Genomic DNA, 23,102 nt, shown 5'->3' with positions numbered 1-23,102 from the left:
TTTAGCTATATTCGCCAGTGACAATATGTTATTCTATTTATCTGGTGAGAATTTGAAGTTAACAGTGACAACTTTAGACTTCTTCAGCATCTCCCTTTTAAAGAAAGTATATTAAAAGAATTCACAAGAGAAGGAAATAAGTGGCTAAAACTCAACTAAATGTATTTCTCTGGCTCTTCACTGAAATTCCAGTACACTGTATTTATGGGCACAGTACATATGTTATGCATAACAACAAAAAACACTATCGTGAAATAATTTAAAATGTTAGACATCACCACAAAATATTGACATTTTTACCAATTGAACCATGAAGAAACTACAACTATTCTGAGTTATTGGATCTGTTAAATGTTATAGAATCAAACACGACAGAGACACGAAACAACACAAGAAGTTATTTTAGTACAAGTTACAGCTTTTACAGTAACTTTGAATGCATAATATTCCTTACTGTAAAAGCTGTAACGTGTAACAAAATAATACTTATAATCGGTAAGTAAACCCAAAACGAAACTATTAATACATGAAGTCATACAAAAGGATCTGAATTCATGTAAGAAAACGTTTCTTCAGATAAATATATTCAACAATACCTAAATCTATAGAAAAACACATTTCTGAAAGAAAGATAGTTCTAATAATGTCCGTATTCTGAGAGCCAAACCTAAAAATGTCTGATTCCTTGTAACAATATACTATTTCAATAAGGAAAAAAACACACATTAATAATGCATAAACTAAAAAAAAAATAACTCAACAGTACTTATGCATTACTCCAAAAAGCCAGATCCAACATTGCCAAAGACCATTCAACAATAAATAACTAAAAAAAAAGAACCAAACAGCATTACTCGAGACCATGAAAAATACATTACTTTAAGAAAAAAAACATATCCAATAATACTAGAGTTTTGATAACAAAACAGTGCTTTATATAACTAGCTTAGGGAGTAGCAAACTGATCGTTTTGTCAGCAAAACGTGATTTAATTATCTTAAATATCTTTGCAATTGCGATACACAAAATTATGTTTTGTTTGAAATATTGTATTCATTTCATTAGTTTCATGGTCACAAAAGTGATACGCAGATTTATGTATGCATGTGAAATTTCATTATAAAATAAAAATTCAGCGAAATAAACCGTGTCTGAACATCAGAAAATATAGAACATAGAGGCCTGGTCTATATATATAATTTTTATTTGAAATATTGTATTCATTTCATTAGCTTCATGGTCACAAAAGTGATACGCAGATTTATGTATGCGTGTGAAATTTTATTATAAAATAAAAATTCAGCGAAATAAACCGTGTCTGAACATCAGAAAATATAGAACATAGAGGCCTGGTCTATTTCTGCTGAAGGACACGTGTACAGTTTTATATATAACAACAATAGTTGATATAAAAACAGATCGTTTCAACAGATAATTCAGAAAGCTTGTTTTCATCTTCTAGTTAGACTTAAAGTTTAGGATTTGATCATTATATCTATAGATTTAGTAATAAGCGTTGGAGAGCTGATGTTTAAATATTATTTCCTCTATTGCAATCATCATTAAGTTTATATAAAGTTTACAATAGAAAAATGAGGGCGTGATATTGAATATTTCTTTTGCTGTTTTTTTTTCGGTCTTAGTTATGATTACCTAGAAATCTATGCCGGGCCTAAAGTATCAAGTCCGAAAATTGGTCGATACTGTGGTGCACTTCAAAACGTTGTCATTGCAACCAATTCAAGCAAAGTTCTCATCCTTTTCCACTCAGACCCAAACTATGAAGTACAAGGGTTCAAGTTAATCTATCATTTGGAAAGCGTTGCAGGTAGACTTTTTATTATTATTGTGGTTCGGTTGCATTTCTTCATAATTAGTAGTAAACATATCTAGACCACTGATGTTATTACTGTTCTTAAGTTCAGTTTTGTATATTTATCTGTTTGTGTAGTGTGTGTATATATATATATATATATGTCAGTAATGTTTGGAAAGATACTCGTTATTTTGGTAACAAATCTCAAGATGATTTTGTACTTAAAATTTGACCGAAAACACTTGAATGAGAACAAGAAACTATATGTTTTTGTGGAATTCAGTGGGAAACTTTCGAATGTTATGTCTTTAAATTCAGTAAAATAATAAGTGTTCGCAAACTGTTATAGTTTGTTTGTTGTTAAGCACAAACCCACACAATGAGCTATTTGTACGGTGCCAACCACGGGTATCGAAACCCGATTTCTAACGTTATAAGTCTGCAAACATACAGCTATGCCACTGGAGGGCAACTGTTATAGAACTGATAGTGTTTTATAAGACTAGATGAAATAATGTCAGAACATTACATGGATTATTAAAATACATATAATAAAATTATCACATAGCTAATAAACTTTAAATTAGCTACACACCTGACCAAAGTTTCAATGAAAACTTTGATTGCACAGTTAGGATTCAGAAATGATTTGAGGAGAACGAGACGAGTTTTTGTCCCCCTACGTCGATAAATAACTGAAGTTAACTTCATAGCATCCTCCATTTTATTAGATGAGCATGCAAATGTAGCCGCTTTATCCATTACATAACAACAATCAACAAGGTATAAACAAGGGCTATAGTATAGACAAACAGTTAAAGGAAAATGCGGACCAAATACCTCCATTAGAAAGACCTTGAATGAAGTTGAATGCTTTACGAATGTTATACATCAGAGCAGATACAGAGATAACAAAACTTACACAAATAATGTATCATATCTCTTGGCTAGCCCTAAACTTCTGTTCTATAAGTAAGTAATTCAAATAGTGGCAGTACAAATGCCACTTGTATATAAATGTACTGAAGTCTATGTAAGTTCACTTAAACTCGACAAAAGTGAATTAGAATAACAAAAAAAAAATTAAATTGTACAATAATAAAAGAAAAATTGAAATTGTTAATATCCATAAATTGTTAGTTAGAGGCGGAAAGCAAATATAAAATCGACATCATCTCTACAAAATAAAATAATGGCTTAAAATGTAAATTATCAAGTTATTCAAATCTAAATCTATTCCAAATAGCAAATTTGAAAAAACATTACAAAAATGGAAGGACCATTATAACAGATGTTTTCATTGCTGCCACTTGTTTGCAAGTGATTGACGTAAATCATCGGCCTGATTCAAATAATATTGATAATAACTAAATAAATAAAAAGTAAATAAACAATAAGTGTTAAAATAGAATACAAAATAAATAATGTTGTACTATTAATTCGTACCTTATAAATAAGATCTGTAAATGACATGAATAAAAGTTGATAATAATTATAATTCACTTGTGTAATCTGATTACAGTTGTTGTTCGTGAAAATTGATAATATATGTCGTCTAGGCTAGCGGTTGGCAAACTTTGGTAACCTGAGAACCATTTTTAATTTAAAATTTTTGCGGACCCCCAAACCTGTCGCAAAGCTGTATTTCAAAATCAAATGTTTTAATTCACAAATTCTATTTTAAGAAAATATTTTTTTTACTTTATAAATCATATATTGTTTTAATATTTTTACGAAATTTTGGGCATGACTCTCGGAGTACTCTCGCGGACCCTAGTTTAGAAACACGAGTCTAGACCATTAAAGGGGAAAAGTCTATAATTAGGTTCGTATGTGTGTGTGTGTGTAGTTTCTTTGACAATAGAACGCTGGTTTCGTCCGTACTGGTTATAATAGATTCGATGCATTTGACATATTTTATTTTCTTTGACAATAGAACGCTAGTCTCGTCCTTACTGGATGTAGTAGATTTGATGCGTTTGACATATTTTAATTTCTTTGATAATATAACGCTGTTCACGTCCGTACTGGATGTAGTAGATTCAATGCGTTTGACATATTTTAACATTTTAAGGCCTGCGCATCCTTCTGAGGAAAATATGCCTCAAAATGATGCTCTTCAGTGATCCCTCCAGATCAGTTATTTTTCTTCCCATCCACTATCTTTAAGGAAACTTTCCAAATGGGGGAAATTGCCTTTCTGAACGTTAGCATGCCACAGTGAGATTTGCATTTTCATGGCTTCTGTTTTCCCAAGAAAATCAAAACCGTCACCTCCTTCCCTCTGAAGTGACAAGTTGAGCTGGTTCAAATGGTAGAAAATATGTATGACAGTTTGGCCAGCCAAAAATCGTCGTTGAAATCTATTGCTTTCACATAATTTTCTTCAGTAAAATATACACACAGCTCGTTTCTCAGATACAGCACTCTTTCAAGGTCTCTTCCGCGGAAGAGTCGTCGTACCTCAGAATCCAGAAGGAAAGTTTTGTAGTTAGCAGACATATCCTTGCACACTAAGAGTCGTCGTACCTCAGAATCCAGAAGGAAAGTTTTGTAGTTAGCAGACATATCCTTGCACACTAAGAGTCGTCGTACCTCAGAATCCAGAAGGAAAGTTTTGTAGTTAGCAGACATATCCTTGCACACTAAGAACAGCCGACATTTTTTGTTTTGCATGTGGGATAATAGTGTTGACAATTTTCACCGCGTCTTGCAACAGTTCTTGCAGCTCATTCTTCTGTTCATTGTGCTAAGTGTTCAGCTTCTTTGACTCCAATGTTTCACGGTGCAAAGAAGAGTGTAAAAATGTGCATTTGCGGGATTTTTCTTTGATGCGAGCGGTGACTCCTCTTTTTACTTCCCATCATGGCTGCAGCACCGTCTGTTGTCACAGCGACGCATTTGCTCCAAGGTATATTTGCACCTCTCATGTATTCGTCTTGCTTAGAGAAAATGGCTTCACCTGTTGCTTCAACTCCGACTGGCAAACAAAAGAGATAATGCTCTAGAAATATTTTTCAGCTTTTGGTTTGGTAGACGGCAATAGACAATGAGTTGTGCATCGTTCTTTACATCCGTTGATCCATCAAATTATAGAGCGAAAACTGATGCTTTCAACAGTGTTTCTATCTGCTGCTGCTTTAGATAGTAGGTCGGTTTTTCATTGTCGTTGGACAGAGGAATTTGCTCAAACTTATCGACTGCCGGTTTCCGCCATGTATGAGGTCGGCGACGATCTTCAAACACGAGTTTATCACGTTCTCAGCCTCTTTGTAAGGTTTTTTGCCTTCATGAGGACATGACATATTTGTAGAGACGCCAGAAGAAGTGGTTTTCCAGTGTCTTTCTTTACCATCGACTGGAAGGAATTTTGCTGCTTCCATAAATCCTCGTGGGTATAATCTAATTTAACAACGGCGTTCCGAAGATACTGAAAAGTTTAACGTTGACACAACCAATCTTCAGAACGCCGTTGCTAAATCAGATTACACCCATCTACTTAACAAGTTGCTCGAGGGTATTTTTGAAGAACTTTATAGACTTATTTTGATTAATGCTATGCTTTGTTCTTAAATGGGTCTGTAATTTTGAAGATGCAAGTCACTGGTTGCTATATTGGACACTGCAAAACATGCACTGTACTGAAGGAGCTGGACTGGTCAGCTCGTCTTTGGGAAGAAAGAAGTCATACTTGACATACTCTTCGCTCTATCTTCTTTTCTTGGATTTCGAGGAGAGGCTACTTCAATCTTTCCATTTTATCTTCAAAGCAGACTTTTCCTTGCCAGAATCATCATCCGAGTATCCAATGGTATCATGCCCAGCTTCAGCTTCAAGTCCTATGTCCTCAGTTTTATCGTTTTCCTTTACAAATGACTTATCTATTTCTGCACATACTTCCTCTTGAGCATTATGTGGTATTCTTGACATACTTCAGCAAAGACATATATATCGCAATACTGTTATCGGTCCTGGTTGTCAACCTATTGTCATAACGGATAATGTCTGTGATAATAGCATCCGAATGCGAGGAGATAATTTATTCGGGCATACAAAATTGTTATGTTTAACTACATTGTATGATATATATATAATTCTGTGTACTAATATTTTGTTTTGATAAAAATTTTATAAACAAGTAAAATTATAATATCAGTTTACCAAAATGGAATAAACAAAAAGAGATGTATAGGGAAGCAAAATTTTTAAGGGTAACAAAATTATTTTTAATTTTCTAAAAATAACGTAATTTTTAATCTAAATATACTAAAACAGTTATTTTCAACCCATACACACATACGCGCCGAGCACAAATTCTAATAATTCATTCTAGTTTTAGTCATTCACCCTTATTATTTCATTCACCCCTAAGATTCCATTCACCCTAAACAAATTTCATTTACCCCTGGGTAAACCATTCATTAGTTTAAGAAGCACTGCCTAAGTCTAGTGTATCTATATACTACTAAAACTCTGAAATTGTTTGTTTGCTTGTCTATAATTAGATACAACAAAAACGGCGCACAATATAATGAGAATAGAAACAGAATAAAACAAGTTTCGTTAAAATCGTGCCACGGGTTACCGAGTAAGCGCCGTTTTTCCGGTCATTTTTATGAAAATTTTTAGCATGAGTAATTTTACATCATACTACCGTTCGCGCTCTTTACGAAACTTCTTCGTTCAAATCTATTTCCCTTTCAATGTTCCTATCTTCATTAAAAGGCGTAAGATGACAAAAACAAGATCTTCAAGAATTTCTCAATAATGTGTCTTGTTTATGGTAGATAATTCGAAGAAAAAATAAAGTGTTACTGTTTCTTATTTGTAGAAGGTTTAAGAGGGAAGACCACAACATAATGAACTAATTCATCACAATACCTGAAAACTCTGACTTCACTTTTTTGAGAAATGAAATGGTCTTTCCTTTTACTCCCGATCAACAATCAAATATCTTTTCTTGAATTATGAATAACACGAATGGATTGAAATATTTAATTAAAGTATCTCAAAATAAACCTTAATTTCGGTGCAATATTGAATAGTGGGAGACCCAATGGGTCACGAGTGATCTAGTCATTTCTAAATTAGGGACGGCTAGTGCAAATAGTGGCTAGTGGCTTTGTACGAGATTCAACAAACAAACGAACAATAAATTCTTTATTTTTGACTTTCTTGTATAATTAATTTCCAAGAATTTGTTCAAAATGGTTTCACTTTTGACTTGTACACTGATTTGACGGATTATTCAAGTCATAGAATTTAGATGGTTTAATGAAAATATTATTGAATAGAATATTTGTCATTTTAGTTCATCATTAATTTTAGGAAGACTTTTGAAATATAAAAATACGTTAAAGCGACGCCATAAAAGACAGGGAAAGTAAGCGTAACGTGAATTAAACTACTGATAAAAGACAGGGAAAGTAAGCGTAACATGAATTAAACTACTGATAAAAGACAGGGAAAGTAAAAGTAACGTGAATTAAACTACTGATAAAAGACATGGAAAGTAAGCGTAACGTGAATTAAACTACTGATAAAAGACATGGAAAGTAAGCGTAACGTGAATTAAACTACTGATTGTCGGTTAATAAGACGTGGCACTAGTGTGAATCATTTCAACATCAGTCTTATTTACATGTTCGATGTGCAAAAACACACATATAGTGTTTCTGTAAAGTGTGCTTTTAAAAAAATTACGAACGTAAAAATATAAGTACAATTTTAAAGAAAAACAATTAAAAAATAATTAAAATATCCACCTCTTTTTATTTTATTACGATTGTTATAAATGTCAACTTCTAATTTAGTTGATTGATTTAATTACAAAAAGGAAAATGATTGATTGAATTTTACCGTCATGAAATAATTCTAACGCCGTAATTGGTACATTTATTTAAAAAAAATTTTCATTTGATCAATAATATATTTGAAACAATTAGTTATATGAAAAGGCAGTTTTCAATTCGATAAGATAAAGAGAACTCACAAGTATTTACTATTGAGAAACAATATTCGATAATTATTAATATATTAACCTAAAACATAAATACTGGATTTATGATTAACAGATTTTCATGTTGGATAATTGCGTATGTATGCATTTCTTAAAGACTGCCAGCCGACATTAACGGGTCCAGAAGGTGATATCACAAGTCCGTTGTATCCTAGCAACTATCCTGACAATATCGACTGTTGGACAAAAATAACTGTTCATAACGAGAAACAGATTATTCTCGAATTTGAAAAGATTTCTCTTGAAGTAGATAAAGATTGCAGCTATGACTTCATTGAGGTTTTTGATGGATCCGTTAAAGGTAAGTTCACCTGCATGTTGTTTTTCACAAACAGTGTCAGAAAAATAAAATAAAGAACACACTTGCAATTATAGCAATAAAGGATAATCTTTCGTTTTAACTTAGTCCGGTAATGTTCTGGTCAGTTCTAGTTTTGTCCGTAAAAAAAACCCAAAAAACAATCACTTTTATACTGGAGTGGCTTTTATGTCGAAAATCAAACCAGGTTGTTTCCTCCCACATTAAAGCAAGGAGAAATCGGGTGGAACAAGTTGTTGGGTATAGATAAAGAAAATACTCAAACACTGAATTAAAATTTTGCAGAAAAATATTGAAACTTTATTCACTGGGATCATTTTAATACAAGTTTGTCCATAGAAATACTGATTTGGACCTATTTTCTCTTTATATCGTCTCAGTAACAACACGTAAGTGTCAAAAAGTCTCTCTCGAATGTATAGAATTTCTCAAGTCAGGAATAAATTTAAAACTAAAACTTAAAACTATGCCTAAGATAGGCTTTACTATTAGAACAGTCACCTCTAAATCACTACGTTACAACAGTCAACGTTAGCGGTAACCCTATAATTATTCGTTGCTATAAAGTTCAAAGAGAAAACAGAACATTTTATTAAAAACTAAACCAAATTAATTAAATAACACTCTTCAGCAATACAGTGAAGAAGAAACAGAAAGTGGTCATAACCAGAGAATTAGCGAAGAAGGCTAGTTATCGCCAGAGCATAGTTAAAGAAATATCCTTATGTCAGTCTTCTCTAATATTTATTTATTCGTGCTCCTTAAGTGTTCAGTTTAGAACCTCTTTTGGACTTTCACCGACATCCTTCAGGCGATGTGTGGTTCCTCATCGTCCATAGTTGAATAATTCGCTCACTCTCTGAGTTAAAAACAACTTAAATTCCCTGACTAGATAAGAGTTGTTATTAAGTAACAACAGTTGTTGTCTGATGATAGATTAAACTTCAGGTAGGTTTTACGCTAAGAAAGAAACAGAAATATATTTTGTTGTTTTATAATGTAAGAAATACTAGTCACACACACTGGAAACAAAAACAAGCAAACAGAGGATTTCACAATTCTTTCGGCTAACGGAACTAACTTATTTCCTCACTTTTCTATAAAAATTGTTTCTTGTTGTTGTTAAGCACAACGCTACGTAATGGCCTATCTGTGCTCTGCCAACCAAGAGTATCGAAAATCGATTTTTTTAGCATTGTAAGTTTGTAGGCCTTCCGTTGAGCCACTAGGGGTGGGGGGCGTTCACGGACAAGAAACAATCAAAAAGCGAAAGTTATCCAGAAATAAAAAAGGGTAAACTCTAACAAAAATGTGTTTTTTCGCTACCTCCTGTTACTCATAACTTCAACATTTTGCCTTTTGTAATAAATGAAGTATTTGTGAAATGAACAATCGTTTTTGATTCCCCAGTTCTGTAATTCTGTAATTCGCCAAGTACAAACGGTTTCAAGTATTAATTATTTTAACTTTTAATTCTATAAAACATAGAAAATGAATAGTGACTAATCTGAATCATGCTTTTGAACTTATTTGTACCTTTCAGTCTCATTATTAATCTTATATTTCTAGATTTATAATGTAATTTTTCTCATGTCTTCTTTAACTAATATATATTACCATGCAGTTAGTTTATTTTTTCATTGTTTTTAAAAAGAGCCCCTGGTACTTCAGCAGTAAGTCTGATGGCTTATAACGCTAAAAATCTAGATTCGTTACCTGCGGTGAGCATTGCACAAGTAACCCATTGTGCATCTTTGTGTTTAGTAATTTAAATTACTACTATTACGAAAGCTGCCAGATGTTTTGTGAAACGTAAAAATATAGATTCGAAAAATACACAAAGATGTTATACCTTAAAACAAACAATTTTTCTCACATTAGATGAATTTCATTTTAACTGAATTTTTTCTGCATTTTAACGCACAAATTACATGGACACAGAAGATACGCTGCGAACCTTGTTGTTACAACAATATTGAGATTTGACGATTCTAGACATCAGGAATACAAAATAACCTTGACTGAGATTTTGTTCGTTACTAATTTGTTCATTGTGTTACAGATACGTTATACTGGCAAAATATTAGTTGTTACAATCCGCAATTCTGTTCAAACGTACAAAATATACAATTAAATAAAACACTCATAAAAGGTAATTTTTTCCCAAAGATCTAGAATAAAGTATCAAAAATGTGTAGGTTAATTTTACTTTATTGTTAACGCGTGATTTTGAATATTTGATTTACTTTGAAATACCCTGCTGTTTGTTGATAATTATTATTCATATTCCAATCTTCAGATGCACCACTGTTAGGCCGATTTTGCAAAAGAGAAGATCAGAAGACCTTGAGGTCCACCAACAACACTGTGCTGGTTCACTTCCACTCAGACGACTTATTGAATCACAGAGGATTTCAAGCTCATTATTCTACCAGTAATTATGTTTCTACTCCTGACCCTCAGGACCTGGGAGGTATGCAGTTTTTAGCAACAACAATAACCCGAGTGTGAACTTATATTGTGGTTACTGTATCTCAGTGTCTCATGTTGGTTAGTTTATTGTGGTTACTGTATCTCAGCTTCTCATGTTTGATAGTTTAGATTTTTAGGTACCCCATATACAGTTTGCCTAAAATGATTTATTTTAAAATAGTGGACAACAATGTAAGATTCTCGATTAAGTCATTTTTAACTTGTCACTTTTTCTTTCTTCATAATTATTTCATATCTTTTGTTTGTAATGTGTTTACTACTTTTACGTTACGGTATTGGTCAGTTTCACAACATATCCCTGAGTTTATTACTAAAAGACATAAAGTTTATAAAACTATTTCTCCTTTGGCATCACTGGGACTAAGAACATCATCCAGCAAAAAGCCAACACTAAAGGACCTGGGAAGAAAATGAGTTTTTCAATTCACAAGTTAAAAAATAATTCTTTACCTACAAATAAACACGAAGATATGAAACACCTACCAAAAAATGAAGTTGCGCAAAATGTCGAAATACGCAATCACAATATTACACTGCTTAAAGCATTAATACTGCAGAAAGAAAGAAACCTTTGGTGTATTTCTATATCACAGTACTCTGGAGCCATACTCTTGAATGGCTTGATTAATGTGATAAAAGGGTATATATCGACTTGAAGAACATCAGTACTGCCTCTTGTCGTGGCCTGGTGAATAGGTTCGCCAGACTTCTCTTGTCGTGGCCTGGTGAATAGGTTCGCCAGACTTCTCTTGTCGTGGCCTGGTGAATAGGTTCGCCAGAATCCTCTTGATGTGGCCTGGTGAATAGGTTCGCCAGACTTCTCTTGTCGTGGCCTGGTGAATAGGTTCGCTAGAGTCGCAATCTGCGGGTCGCGGGTTCGAATCCTAATACCAAACGTGCCCTCACTTTCAGCCGTGGGGAGCGGTATAATTTGATGGTCAGTCTCATTATTCGAATTATTAGGGACGGCCAACGCAAATAGGCCTCGAGCAACTTGCGCGAAATTCAAAAACAAACAGCCTTTCTTTGTAATTAACACATATATTTAAACTTTAGAGTTTTACGACATTGTATCAGATTTCTAGGGCTAGTATTTGCGATAAGAGATTGGTATCGTAAGATAAAGTATCAGATATTGTTATTTTCATCAAGAAATATATATACATGTATATATATATATATTGCCTTAAACTTTATTTCTCTAGCATGATTGTAAATAAAGTAAAATGTAGAATCATGAGATATAATACTACCTTTAACATTAAAATAAGGTGGGGAGTCTTTTTCCTTCGTTCAGCTACATCGCCTTTTTTTATGATCAGCGTTTAATGTTCGTGTACTAATAATATGTGACTTACAGGGACAGAAGCCACGCTATAATAAACTAAATGAAGTGGAGACGGCTTGTGTTTGCCTATTATTATTATTATTGCAGATTATAGGGAATCATCAAGTGAAAGGCCTATTATTATTGCAGATTATAGGGAATCATCAAGTGAAAGGCCTATTATTATTGCAGATTATAGGGAATCATCAAGTGAAAGGCCTATTATTATTGCAGATTATAAGGAATCATCATGTGAAAGGCCTATTATTACTGCAGATTATAGGGAATCATCAAGTGAAAGGCCTATTATTATTGCAGATTATAAGGAATCATCAAGTGAAAGGCCTATTATTATTGTAGATTATAGGGAATCATCAAGTGAAAGGCCTATTATTATTGCAGATTATAGGGAATCATCAAGTGAAAGGATAGTATTTGAGAAATTCAGACGAATAATCAAAGGATAAGATCTTAGCTTCGGAATACGAAGCAATCAGAGCTAGAATTTGCATCACTAGTGCTGTATAAAAATACTACGAGTATTGAAGAAAATAGAGGTTGGATTTTTTATTCAGATTTAAACCAATCGAAAATTTACTAGACAATTGATCTTTTGAGGATTTAATAAATCAATTACATTTTTAAGACATTCAAATTGAATAACTCTCTCACATTCCAGGTAGCTTAGTGATCCGTTAGGATGTTACATTTTGTTTTGAACATAGTAATAATCTAAAATTTGTTGCCTTCGAAGGAACGATGGATACTGTTTAAATTAAAATCTCATTTACTTATACCAGAACCTCTGAGTGCTGATATATACATATATTGTACAGTTCCATTGGATCAAAGAGTTTCACATAACAATACTGTGTTAAAGTAATGAAACAATTTATTCAACTATACCAACTTTAGAAAATCTCAATGATTGACTCTTACATTCTTCTTGAGGTTTTTGATGAACGATCACTTTTTGAAAGTTAATACTGTCGTATGTGAGGATTAAACATTTTATGAGTCACTAAAGAAACAAGGAATTGAATATCTTCATGACAATGATCTTTGAATGGTGTATTGATGTACACTTAGATTTGAAAATATATAAAGCAGGAAAACTTTTCGTGTATTAATAATAACTTATTGAGTCTCATATATTAAAAATATATCAAACTAGAATTGACTTGATTATATAAATCACAGATAGTTGCTCTGTGAGACTCGTTTCAAGTCTTTGTGAAAATATAAACCATGAAACTAGCTTTTAGCAAATATAATTTAATATCAATGCGTCTAGATCTGATTATAAGATTTGTCATTGTAATTCATGCAGAATGCACGTGGGAAAATCAACAATGGAACGGGACAATTTCAAGTCCAAATTTCCCTAAAAAGTACCCTAGCAATGCTCAGTGTCGTTTCATGATTGAAGCACCTCAAGACCATGTGGTCATTTTGAAGTTCAACAAACTGGAGTTGGAAAACGTGCCAAACTGCACATTCGATTATGTGGAACTACGGGATGGTCACCACAATGGTTTGTTTTTCTGAGTTTGTGTTTTGCATTACATTCCTAAAGTCACGATTACCTTTTATCTATAACACACGTGTTTTAGGTTTGAAACATGTTCTATAATCTAGTGTAATGTGGTATCAGTAGTTTGTTTTCACTTAATGAGGGATTACTTTTTTCAGTTAAGACCATATTCGAGCATATGTGTTATATGACAGAGAGTGACTTTAAGACTATAACTTCCATTAGACGTCAATTACTACCATATTTCGAATAAAATTAATAAAAAATACAGAAGACAACAATAATAATACAACAGTCAATACCATGTGTGTGAGTGCGTTTTATTGACAAAACAATGATGATGTTTCGTATTCTCTTAAGCGTTGGGATGTCGTAATATAAACTCAAATGACATAGCTTACAATGTGAACTTTCAACATTTGTAGAACTATATTCACTTTATCCTTATTAGAAGAACAGGCATGTTTTGATTAAACGATTTACATTTTTATGTATTAGATACTTGAAATATCTGCTTTCAGTGCCAACTTTGTCCAGGAGCCATAAGTTAGGTTTAAATATATAAATTAAATTAGCATACCATGCATAATAATAAATAAATAATTTTACTGTAGGAATATGTTTTAATATTCAGTTAAGGCCAGCCTCTCTACGTATAATTTTAACTGACCTGAATAGATAGAAAATAGCAGAAGCTCTGGTAACCCAAAGTGCAAAACATTAGCTCATCAAATATCCAAGAAATCCTCTCTTAGAAATCTGGTTTCGATACCCGTGGTGGGCAGAGCACAGATATCCAATTGTGTAGCTTTGTGCTTAAACTACAAACAAACGCCTCTCCATCATTATCAATTTAGAAAAACAAAACAAAAAAAAACAAGTATAATGCGCATTTAACTTCTCTCCCCCCGTTGGTCAGTGGTAAGTTTACGGATTTACCATGCTAAAACCTTGGGTTCGATTCCCCGCAGTGAAAAGAGCGCAGACATCCTATTGTGTGGCTTTGCGCTAAAAGGAAAAATAAGCAAACAACAACAACAAAAAAAAAACAGTCTACCGCTTATGAAACTGCATATATATTTTTTTTGTACTCGTATAAGAGCTCAAGTCCAACCGTATGCGGGAGGTAACACAATATTCAAGAGTCGAGTAGGTGGGATGTGAATGAAACGTCCTTCTGTAATTTTTTATTTGGCCAAGAACTTACGAGATCAACAACCCTATTTTCATATGTCATGTAAGTAACAATGTACTTTTAAAAGTTCAGAAAATAGCTATCTAGAATCTGGCGAACAGGGCTTAGTGTCAAGACCAACTTACCAAATACGATATCGCATACCACATTTCCTGCGTTATGACGTTTCAGTTATGCTACGCTTTATGATAATGTATTGACTTATAAATATTAAGTACTGGTTGGATTTAAGGGCTTACAGCTAGTATTTTATTGTAATCAGTAATCGAATTTATTCTGACGATGACCTACTCTTATGGGGGGTCGATACGTTGTTTACTTAACAGCAAAATATGTTCCTACTGTAAAGCTATTTATTTTTATTGATTGGCTTACTCAGTAGGATCCTAACTTTATAATTATTAAAATAAAATACGTTCACATTTTCTTGCTTGCAAATTCTCTAAAGGTCTATATTATTTGATTTTTATCAAATATATTTTCAATGTTTCAATTTAGACGTTGGTTAGAGAACGCATAATGTTAAGATCAAGTAAATTCATAAAAGTATTTCTAAAATACCTAAAAAGCTCAAGATGGCGATGACATCAAGAATATAGTAACGTCAACTAAGATCGAGACATGAGTACATCAGTATAAATACGAATAATGACTGAAGCGATGGATAAGAAGTTAGTGACGTATTCAGTGTGTGAATGCCGAGTATATATTGATCGAGTAAAGTCATTTAATAAAAGTTAGGTTTCTGTAAGCTAATCAGTAAGTTAGTCAGCGTATGTTAGCCCTCAAGCAAATTTATGTTGAACATTATTAATGTATTAGGCCTACGGGAGTTTCAGAGTTTATGTTAAAATAGTTTTTTAACTCAAGCCTACAACCTGCATTAATGTAAATAGAACCTGTAGCAATTGTTATTGAAGAAATAAATTAATTTATTATCGTTACGTTGACTCGAGTTCGAGTTACTTTCATTAAATAATTCAAAAGAACCTGTCTTAAGGACAAGAACACGTTGCAATAATATAGATCATTCAATTTCCTATCATATAAATCATCGTAACATTAAGTACAATATAAAATATGCTGCATGAGGAATAAAATGAGCAGAAACTGGATGCGAGGAATAAAATGAGTAGAAGCTGGATGTCATTCTTGTTTTGTAGGTACTTAATATGAAGAAATTAAGAAGGGAATAACGTTTCTTACAGTCTACGTTTACTTATAGACGTAACTTCTAATATAACGTTTAAATCAGAACTTCCGAAAACTAACGGACGCCTAATTTACAAATACAAACTTACTTACAGAATTTCAATCACAGATCATTAATTAACCCTCGCTGTCTAACTTTAACTGAACCACAGAACCTTAACCCTCGCTGTCTAACTTTAACTGAAACACAGAACCTTAACCCTCGCTGTCTAACTTTAACTGAATCACAGAGCACTAATCCCCACTGTCTAAATCTAACTGAACCACAGAGCACTAATCCTCACAGTCTAACTTTAACTGAATCACAGTACACTAATCCTCACAATCTAACTTTAACTGAATCACAGTACACTAACCCTCGCTGTCTAACTCTAACTGAATCACATAGCACTAATCCCCACTGTCTAACTAAATGAATCATAGACGCAATAACTCCCACTGTCTAATTTACACTGAACTAACACAACCATTTCTTACTAACCCACTGATATTTATATTGTGTCCTTGTTTATACATACTCTACGAAACATCTAGATTTTTTTTACATTCTAAAACAAACAAACAAAGTCATGACAATAAGGCAATGAAACTTCATGATCATTAATCAAATTATGACAGCACAAAACGCCTAACCTTGCCAAGCATAAAATCATTTAAGTGATGAACCTTCCCAGTCACTAAACAAGTCAACTGTAATTTTAAGACTACTTATAAATATTATTTGATCTTGGTTCTTCCGCTTTCGTGATCCTAAGAGTTTTGGTATTGTTCGATTGGCCACACGGTCAACTACGTGCGCAGACAGAGCGTATTTAAAACGGTATTTTTGCTGATCTTCTGGTTAGAAACTCATACTGAATATGCACGTGTGTGTTAAAAAATCACACGTTTTAAATACAGCACTAAGTACATCGTTATGTTACATTTTATTATGTGGCTTACACTTTGTTATACTGACCTTTACAAAGACGTTCCGAAGTATGTGTTTAAAGCACTCTTGCTTTAAATGTTTTATTTACAATACGAGCAACATTATTTTATCGTGTACAGATACGGTATCAAATATCGTTAAGCATGGAACACGTGGAATATATTTATTTTTTTCATTATGGAAGATTTACCTTCATCCGAGTATAATTTTCTGTTGTCGTTGTTTTAAGTTTCGGCATACTTTATTTAAGAAATGAAAATATTAATAAAAATGAAAATGATAGTGTTGGATTTCTTATGTTTTCAAGATGCGGATTTACTCGGAAGATACTGTGGTGACAGACAGGATGAAGAAGTCATGTCTTCCCAGGAGAAGATGTTGGTGGTTTTTAAAAGTGACGATTTTTCTGAGTTTTCTGGTTTTCAAGCAGAATATTGGTTTGACTTAGCAAAAGGTAATTTTCTTAACGTTATATAGTGCCACCCCCGTGGGAAAGTGGTAAGTCTACGGACTTACAACGCTACAATTTGGGGTTCGGTGGACGTAGCAGATGGCCTAACGTGGCTTTGCTCTAAAACAAACAAATGTTATTTAGTTGCTCCATTTTCAGTAACGTCTGCTTCTGTAAAACTTGGAAGTTATGGTATACCTTTAGAAGATCTGTGATATGTTTGTTGTGTTGACTATCACTCTTATATCGCATCCCTGGCCCCAAAGAACGATGAATTTTGGGATTCACAGTCTAGGCACTTTAATCATTAGACTACGACCAGCCCATCTATGACCTGAGTCAGTTAGCGTTTCCATTGTAATCGATCTAATATTTATCTAATTAATTAAAATCTACACTTTGATTAGAGAGAGTTAGAATCAACCCCGCTATTCGAGACAGAGTCCCAGTTGCGGCCGGTACTCTGCTGGCTGCGGTCCATCTGGCCAATAGTTCAAAATTAAGTACGGCCAAACTTGAACCCTAGGGGTCTTTAACCTGACCATTTAGCCCAAGTGTGAAAAGGGTACCGTTCAGGTTGAAGATTCGAGTTCCAATACATGATGTGAAAACAAAAGACCTATAGTAACTAGTAGCTATGTCGCTATAAAAGTCCTCAAGCGGGGCAACTTTAAGTTTACGAACTTAGAACACAAAAGTTCGATTCCCCTCGATGGACACAACAAATAGCCAAACTTGGATTTGTTCTAACAAAAAAAAATCGATATAAAAAGGTGCAGGTATTTTACAAAATGAAAATTAATAAATTGTTACTTTATGTTTCCATATGCTAAATTATATTTATATATATACATTCTAGATAACGCTACCGAAGTTCTAGTGAAGGAAAAAATAAAAGAAGTTGTCAACCAAGACAAGAACCTTGATATACCTTTCTCCAAAACGCCTGAAAATGCAAGTGTAGTTGAAAACGAATCTCATTTGCTACAGTGTGACTCGACTCACCCTGGTGCAAAAATCCGCTGGTGAGTTTTATTATTATTCAAATTAAAAATATATATATATATCGTTTATGCATAATATGTGTACTTAACATATACTTAATATTTTCACCAGAAAATTGGTTTAACAAATAAATGGCAGTAATGTAGACTTACTTGACTGTATACACGACAACTGTTTTTTGTAACGTACATGATATACTTGTTCTTAATACTTTGTTAACATGTTATGTTGTACTTAGGCTTGAATACATATTTATAACACTGGTCGAACTTTTTTCTTTCCTCAAAGATGTAAACACACTTTTCCAGACCAGTTTTGCACACTAATTCCAAATCTGTTTTCGGTTTTCTTCTTGCACATCTAGTTATTAAAATATGACTGGTGTTAATTTCAGCACAATTTAGGTAATAATCACACATTAGGCTAGTTAACGTTACAACTTTATTCATTTTTCAGTATAATTTCCATAAACGTTATACACACCATACACTTGGTTAAATTTATACATTACACACTTACGAAAAAGAAATGTACAATAACTTAAATTATAATTAAGGCAATAACCTTTCAAATTTGATCGGTCTCATCACGAAAACTTGACGTGCTAGAGAAAAACCAAAGACAGATTTGGAATCAGCGTTATAAGAGCTATCTAGCCCACCTAATTATATCAGATGAAATGACTTGTTGGCCAGTGTAATTATTTAAGTAAACTATACAAAATTTTAGAAATATATTACATCATAAGGATAGATAGCGTGAAGTTTACACAGCATATCCAAACCTTAGATGAAATATAATTTAATTAAATTTAATTTAAGCAAATGAATAAATAAACGAAAAATGTACCTGAAAAAAATGAAAACTAGGGCAAGTTACGTTTTGACTCACCCTATGATATGTGCCCTGATAGTGGATATTTGTTTTGTGGCTGCAACTATATTTTTTTCAAGTATATTTTTTATTTATTTACTTATTTATTCATCATTTCCCTTCTCTATAAAATTAAATTATATATATATAAAGCCACGTTATTTGATGTTTCCTTTTTTTGAAAATCACCAAACATGTTCGCCCTTTCAGCCGTGAATGCGTTAGAATGTGACGGTCAATCCCACTATTTGTTGATAAAAAGTAGCTTAAGAGCTGGAGTTGGGTGATGTTGACTAGCTGCCTTTCCTTTGTCTATCACTTCAAAGTTATGGAAGGATAACGCAGAAAACCTTCGAGTGGTTTTCGCCAAATTCAAGAAACAAACAATTTCTGACAAAAAAAAAAAAAGGACTAGAAAATACCTCTCATATTAAAAAACGTTCACCCACCATTCAGTAACATCAGTTTTAGGGTATTGTTACGCCTCCTGTCGTTACTTAATTTTCCGTAAATTCGTTCCCACTAAACTTTAGCGACACAAGTCCTTTCTTAAATAAAACTGGTTTATTCTTTCCGAATACAACTTTACGATGCACTTAATTTCAACAGTCGCGCTATAACAAACCTATAACAACGAACGTGCTCAACTTCAACAATACTCTCTGACTGCATTTCAATTACTCACTACCTACATATTGTCCCGTCACGTTGTGACCATCTTATATATACCAGACTACCCCCAATCTAGTAATCTCCCGAAGGTTCGAGAAAGAAGTGGCGTGATACTAGTCACGTGACCTCGCTGACGCAACAGTATGTTATAATGTACTTTACGGGCTAATGAAAAATAGTAAAGTAACTTTTAGAACTGTGGGGTATAAGTAACTACAATAATCATAGAAATCGAGTATGTTTATACAGAAACAAAATGTTAAATTATGAATTATAATTTCGAAAGTAAAGTGTAAAAGTATTGATAACTACATATTTAGGAGCTATTATCGAATTTCTAGCACTCGATTTCTTTATAAAATCTCAAAACAGTCTGGATATTTTAATCGTCGTAAAATACGACTATTGATGGGAATCGTAGACTGATTAATCCACTATTAGTGTCCAGCGAATGACTTGTTTAAGTCCTAGTTCAAACTGCTATTTCAGTGCAAAAAAATATATACATTAACAAGAGAGAATCCTCAATAGCCGCGGCACTTGAAATTTTTTTAGAGCAAATTAATCTACGATACTTTTGTTTCCCTTTTTATTAACTATATTTTTGTGCGCCAGCAATATCAAGCATGGGGCGCGCGTATGCTCGATTCGATTTTATTACTCATCAGGATCTCTACTAGCCTACCCTCAAATTGAAATTAGGATTAGAATAGATTAATCTATGGGACCTTGGGCGTGGTCAAATACATCAGTTAAAAGGGTTTGACCTCAGAGCCTTTCTATGAGCCGCTCAGCCGCGGCTAAAAAGAAGGGCAAAGAAATATTCATAAATGTTTCCTAAAATAGTTTATTACAATATGCGTCTACCTTATATTGCTAAATATTGGGACAAAATCCCTCCCCACACACACAACAAAAAGAAGTGGACTATGATGGACTGCTATTTAACTTAAAGTGAATAAAGACCAGCCAGAAACAGTCAGTTGGAGATACGACTGCCAGAAGAGAAAGAGCTCATATCCCTTTGAAGGGGATTATTGGATACAGTACTGGTGGTATGTCTTAAGTCATTTCAATGCACTTACTCTTGCCAAAATGCAATGTGGGTAATATGCTTTAAAAATAAAAGACCAGTTAACAAGCTAATGTTGAAGACTTGTTCAGACACCTGACATTAATCTATCCTTTGTCAGTACCAACTTGATGAAATGTGCTGTAAAATTAACTTTAAATCCTTTACTCAACGCCCACTGAGGCTTGAAGACTCCAGACCAACTCATCTTGTTGCATTTCACAGATAGGCCGCAGACCATTTTGACTTTCATCACAGGCATGAATATAAAACGTCGATTCTCTTGTTGTTTTGAACATCGAAGTTAGGGAGAAGTAGAATGGGAAAACAAACGTCACATGTAACGATGAGTCCCGCTACTCACTTCTGCTTCAGAACAGCCAAACATGGACACCAGTAGAATACTCATATGTGGGTCATCTACTTCACCAGATATGTACCAACAACTGTTGCCAAGTCTCAGTAACAGTACGTAGTCCCTATAAAAATAGGACCCTAGCAGCAAAACAAGACACCCTCCCTTTTCAAGACGTACTGGCCCATTTTTTTTTTTGTTAATATAAATATTTTGTTAATTCAATATTCCAAAAGTACCACATGATGTTGATAAACCTTTCTTTCCTAGGCTTAAAGGAGAAAAATTTCTAGGCGGTTCAGAACCACTTCCAGGACTAAAGATGATCTCCAGCAACTTATTATTCATTAAAAGTATGAATAAACAGCTGGAAGGTATCTACACCTGCACTGCTGTGCTACCAGATGGCGTCAATAGCGTCACAGCTTTTATTACAATGACACCTGTAGGAAAAAAAGAAGAATGTCCTATAGGTTGTTTTTTTTCTCATGTATAAAATGAAACTTTTTTTTCTTTATTTAATATAGCATATTTTTTTTTAGATATTACATAAATACGTTTTTCATATTATTAAAAATAATTTATATTATTCCCCATGATCAGAAAACAAAACTTATGGTGTATGCTCATTTCCAACGCCGATATTATTAATTGATTACCCTTTAAAACACTGACTTTTATTTTAAAGTTATTCCTCACTTAACCAGTCAGAAAGCTTATAAAACAAACCTATGTTCTGTTTTAAACTGACAGGTTTTTATCGCTTAAAATTGATATATAAAGTATCATACTATTATATTTAGTATTACGAGTATATTCAATTATAGTCTTAACGATGTGAATATATTGTTTTTATTTATCTTATTTCATCTCTAACTAGTTAAAATCTTTGAAATTTTGTCAGCAAAGATAAGCAAGAATTCTTATATAAAGTGACTGTGAAAGAATACCGTGAACCAGTCTGTGAAAACACTTTCTGAAACTTTTCCTTGTTTTTTGTTGTTTATATTGTACTTCTTATCTACTAATTTATCATACGTATTTGTAATAAGTATGTTACATCTACTTTATAGGACTCTAAATTGGAAATAGCCTATAATTTGATAGCTAATGGCAGGACCTTCCAAACAAAATTCTGTGTCGGTCCCTTCCAAGGTATTTAATTATAAGCCCTTTTCAACAGTTACGTCAGTTATATCAACATCTCACTTTGGTTAGCTCTACAGCTAACTACGTGCACAACTTTACTAATTCATTGTGCTATACATGTTGAATAAGTCCAAAAATTGGCATGTAATCACAAAACACCTCGAATCCACTCTACAATTTCATGAAAGCGTTGTCCATCACAATTAAAACAAAAAATCTGTTCTGAGTCGTTCATGTGAAGCAATGATTGGATCATCCTTAGATTCGCAACTAGCAAGACGCCTCTTTAGTCCGATACAAGTCTCCGGTAATTCTGGAGCGTTTCTTCCGTCCGATACAAGTCTCCGGTAATTCTGGAGCGTTTCTTTCGTCCGATACAAGTCTTCGGTAATTCTGGGGCGCTTCTTTCGTACAATACAAGTCTAACCGGTAATTCTGGGGGCGTTTCTTTCGTCCTGTACAAGTCTTCGGTAATTCTGGGGGCGTTTCTTTCGTCCATACAAGTCTTCGGTAATTCTGAAAAAGGAGTATAACATTTCTGCCGGTTCTTTAGCATATGTACGTCATCTCTAAAGCTATCGAAGAAGGGTTTGCCTTATGCCACTAGATCAGGGGTCACCAAACTACGGCCCGCGAGGTCAGTTCATCCGGCCCGCCGCTGCACTGTGCCACAAATGAG

At 33.5% G+C, this 23,102-nt stretch overlaps 1 protein-coding gene across 1 annotated transcript in view; it reads left to right on the top strand.

Moving 5' to 3' along the window:
* Window positions 1-23,102, top strand: part of LOC106460548 — a 42,167-nt gene that overhangs the window by 6,000 nt on the left and 13,065 nt on the right. Inside the window, exons 4-10 of the mRNA XM_013920265.2 lie at window positions 1,644-1,828; window positions 7,933-8,136; window positions 10,454-10,627; window positions 13,305-13,508; window positions 17,154-17,300; window positions 18,157-18,322; window positions 21,545-21,747. Of these exons, the coding sequence (XP_013775719.1) occupies window positions 1,644-1,828; window positions 7,933-8,136; window positions 10,454-10,627; window positions 13,305-13,508; window positions 17,154-17,300; window positions 18,157-18,322; window positions 21,545-21,747 (1,283 nt within the window). The remainder of the gene's footprint in view (window positions 1-1,643; window positions 1,829-7,932; window positions 8,137-10,453; window positions 10,628-13,304; window positions 13,509-17,153; window positions 17,301-18,156; window positions 18,323-21,544; window positions 21,748-23,102) is intronic.

This window comes from Limulus polyphemus, unplaced genomic scaffold (assembly GCF_000517525.1).
Source record: "Limulus polyphemus unplaced genomic scaffold, Limulus_polyphemus-2.1.2 Scaffold792, whole genome shotgun sequence".
Classification (NCBI taxonomy): Eukaryota; Metazoa; Arthropoda; class Merostomata; order Xiphosura; family Limulidae; genus Limulus; species Limulus polyphemus.
The sequence above is the reverse complement of the archived record's forward strand: the minus strand, read 5'-3'. Positions and strand labels throughout refer to the sequence as shown.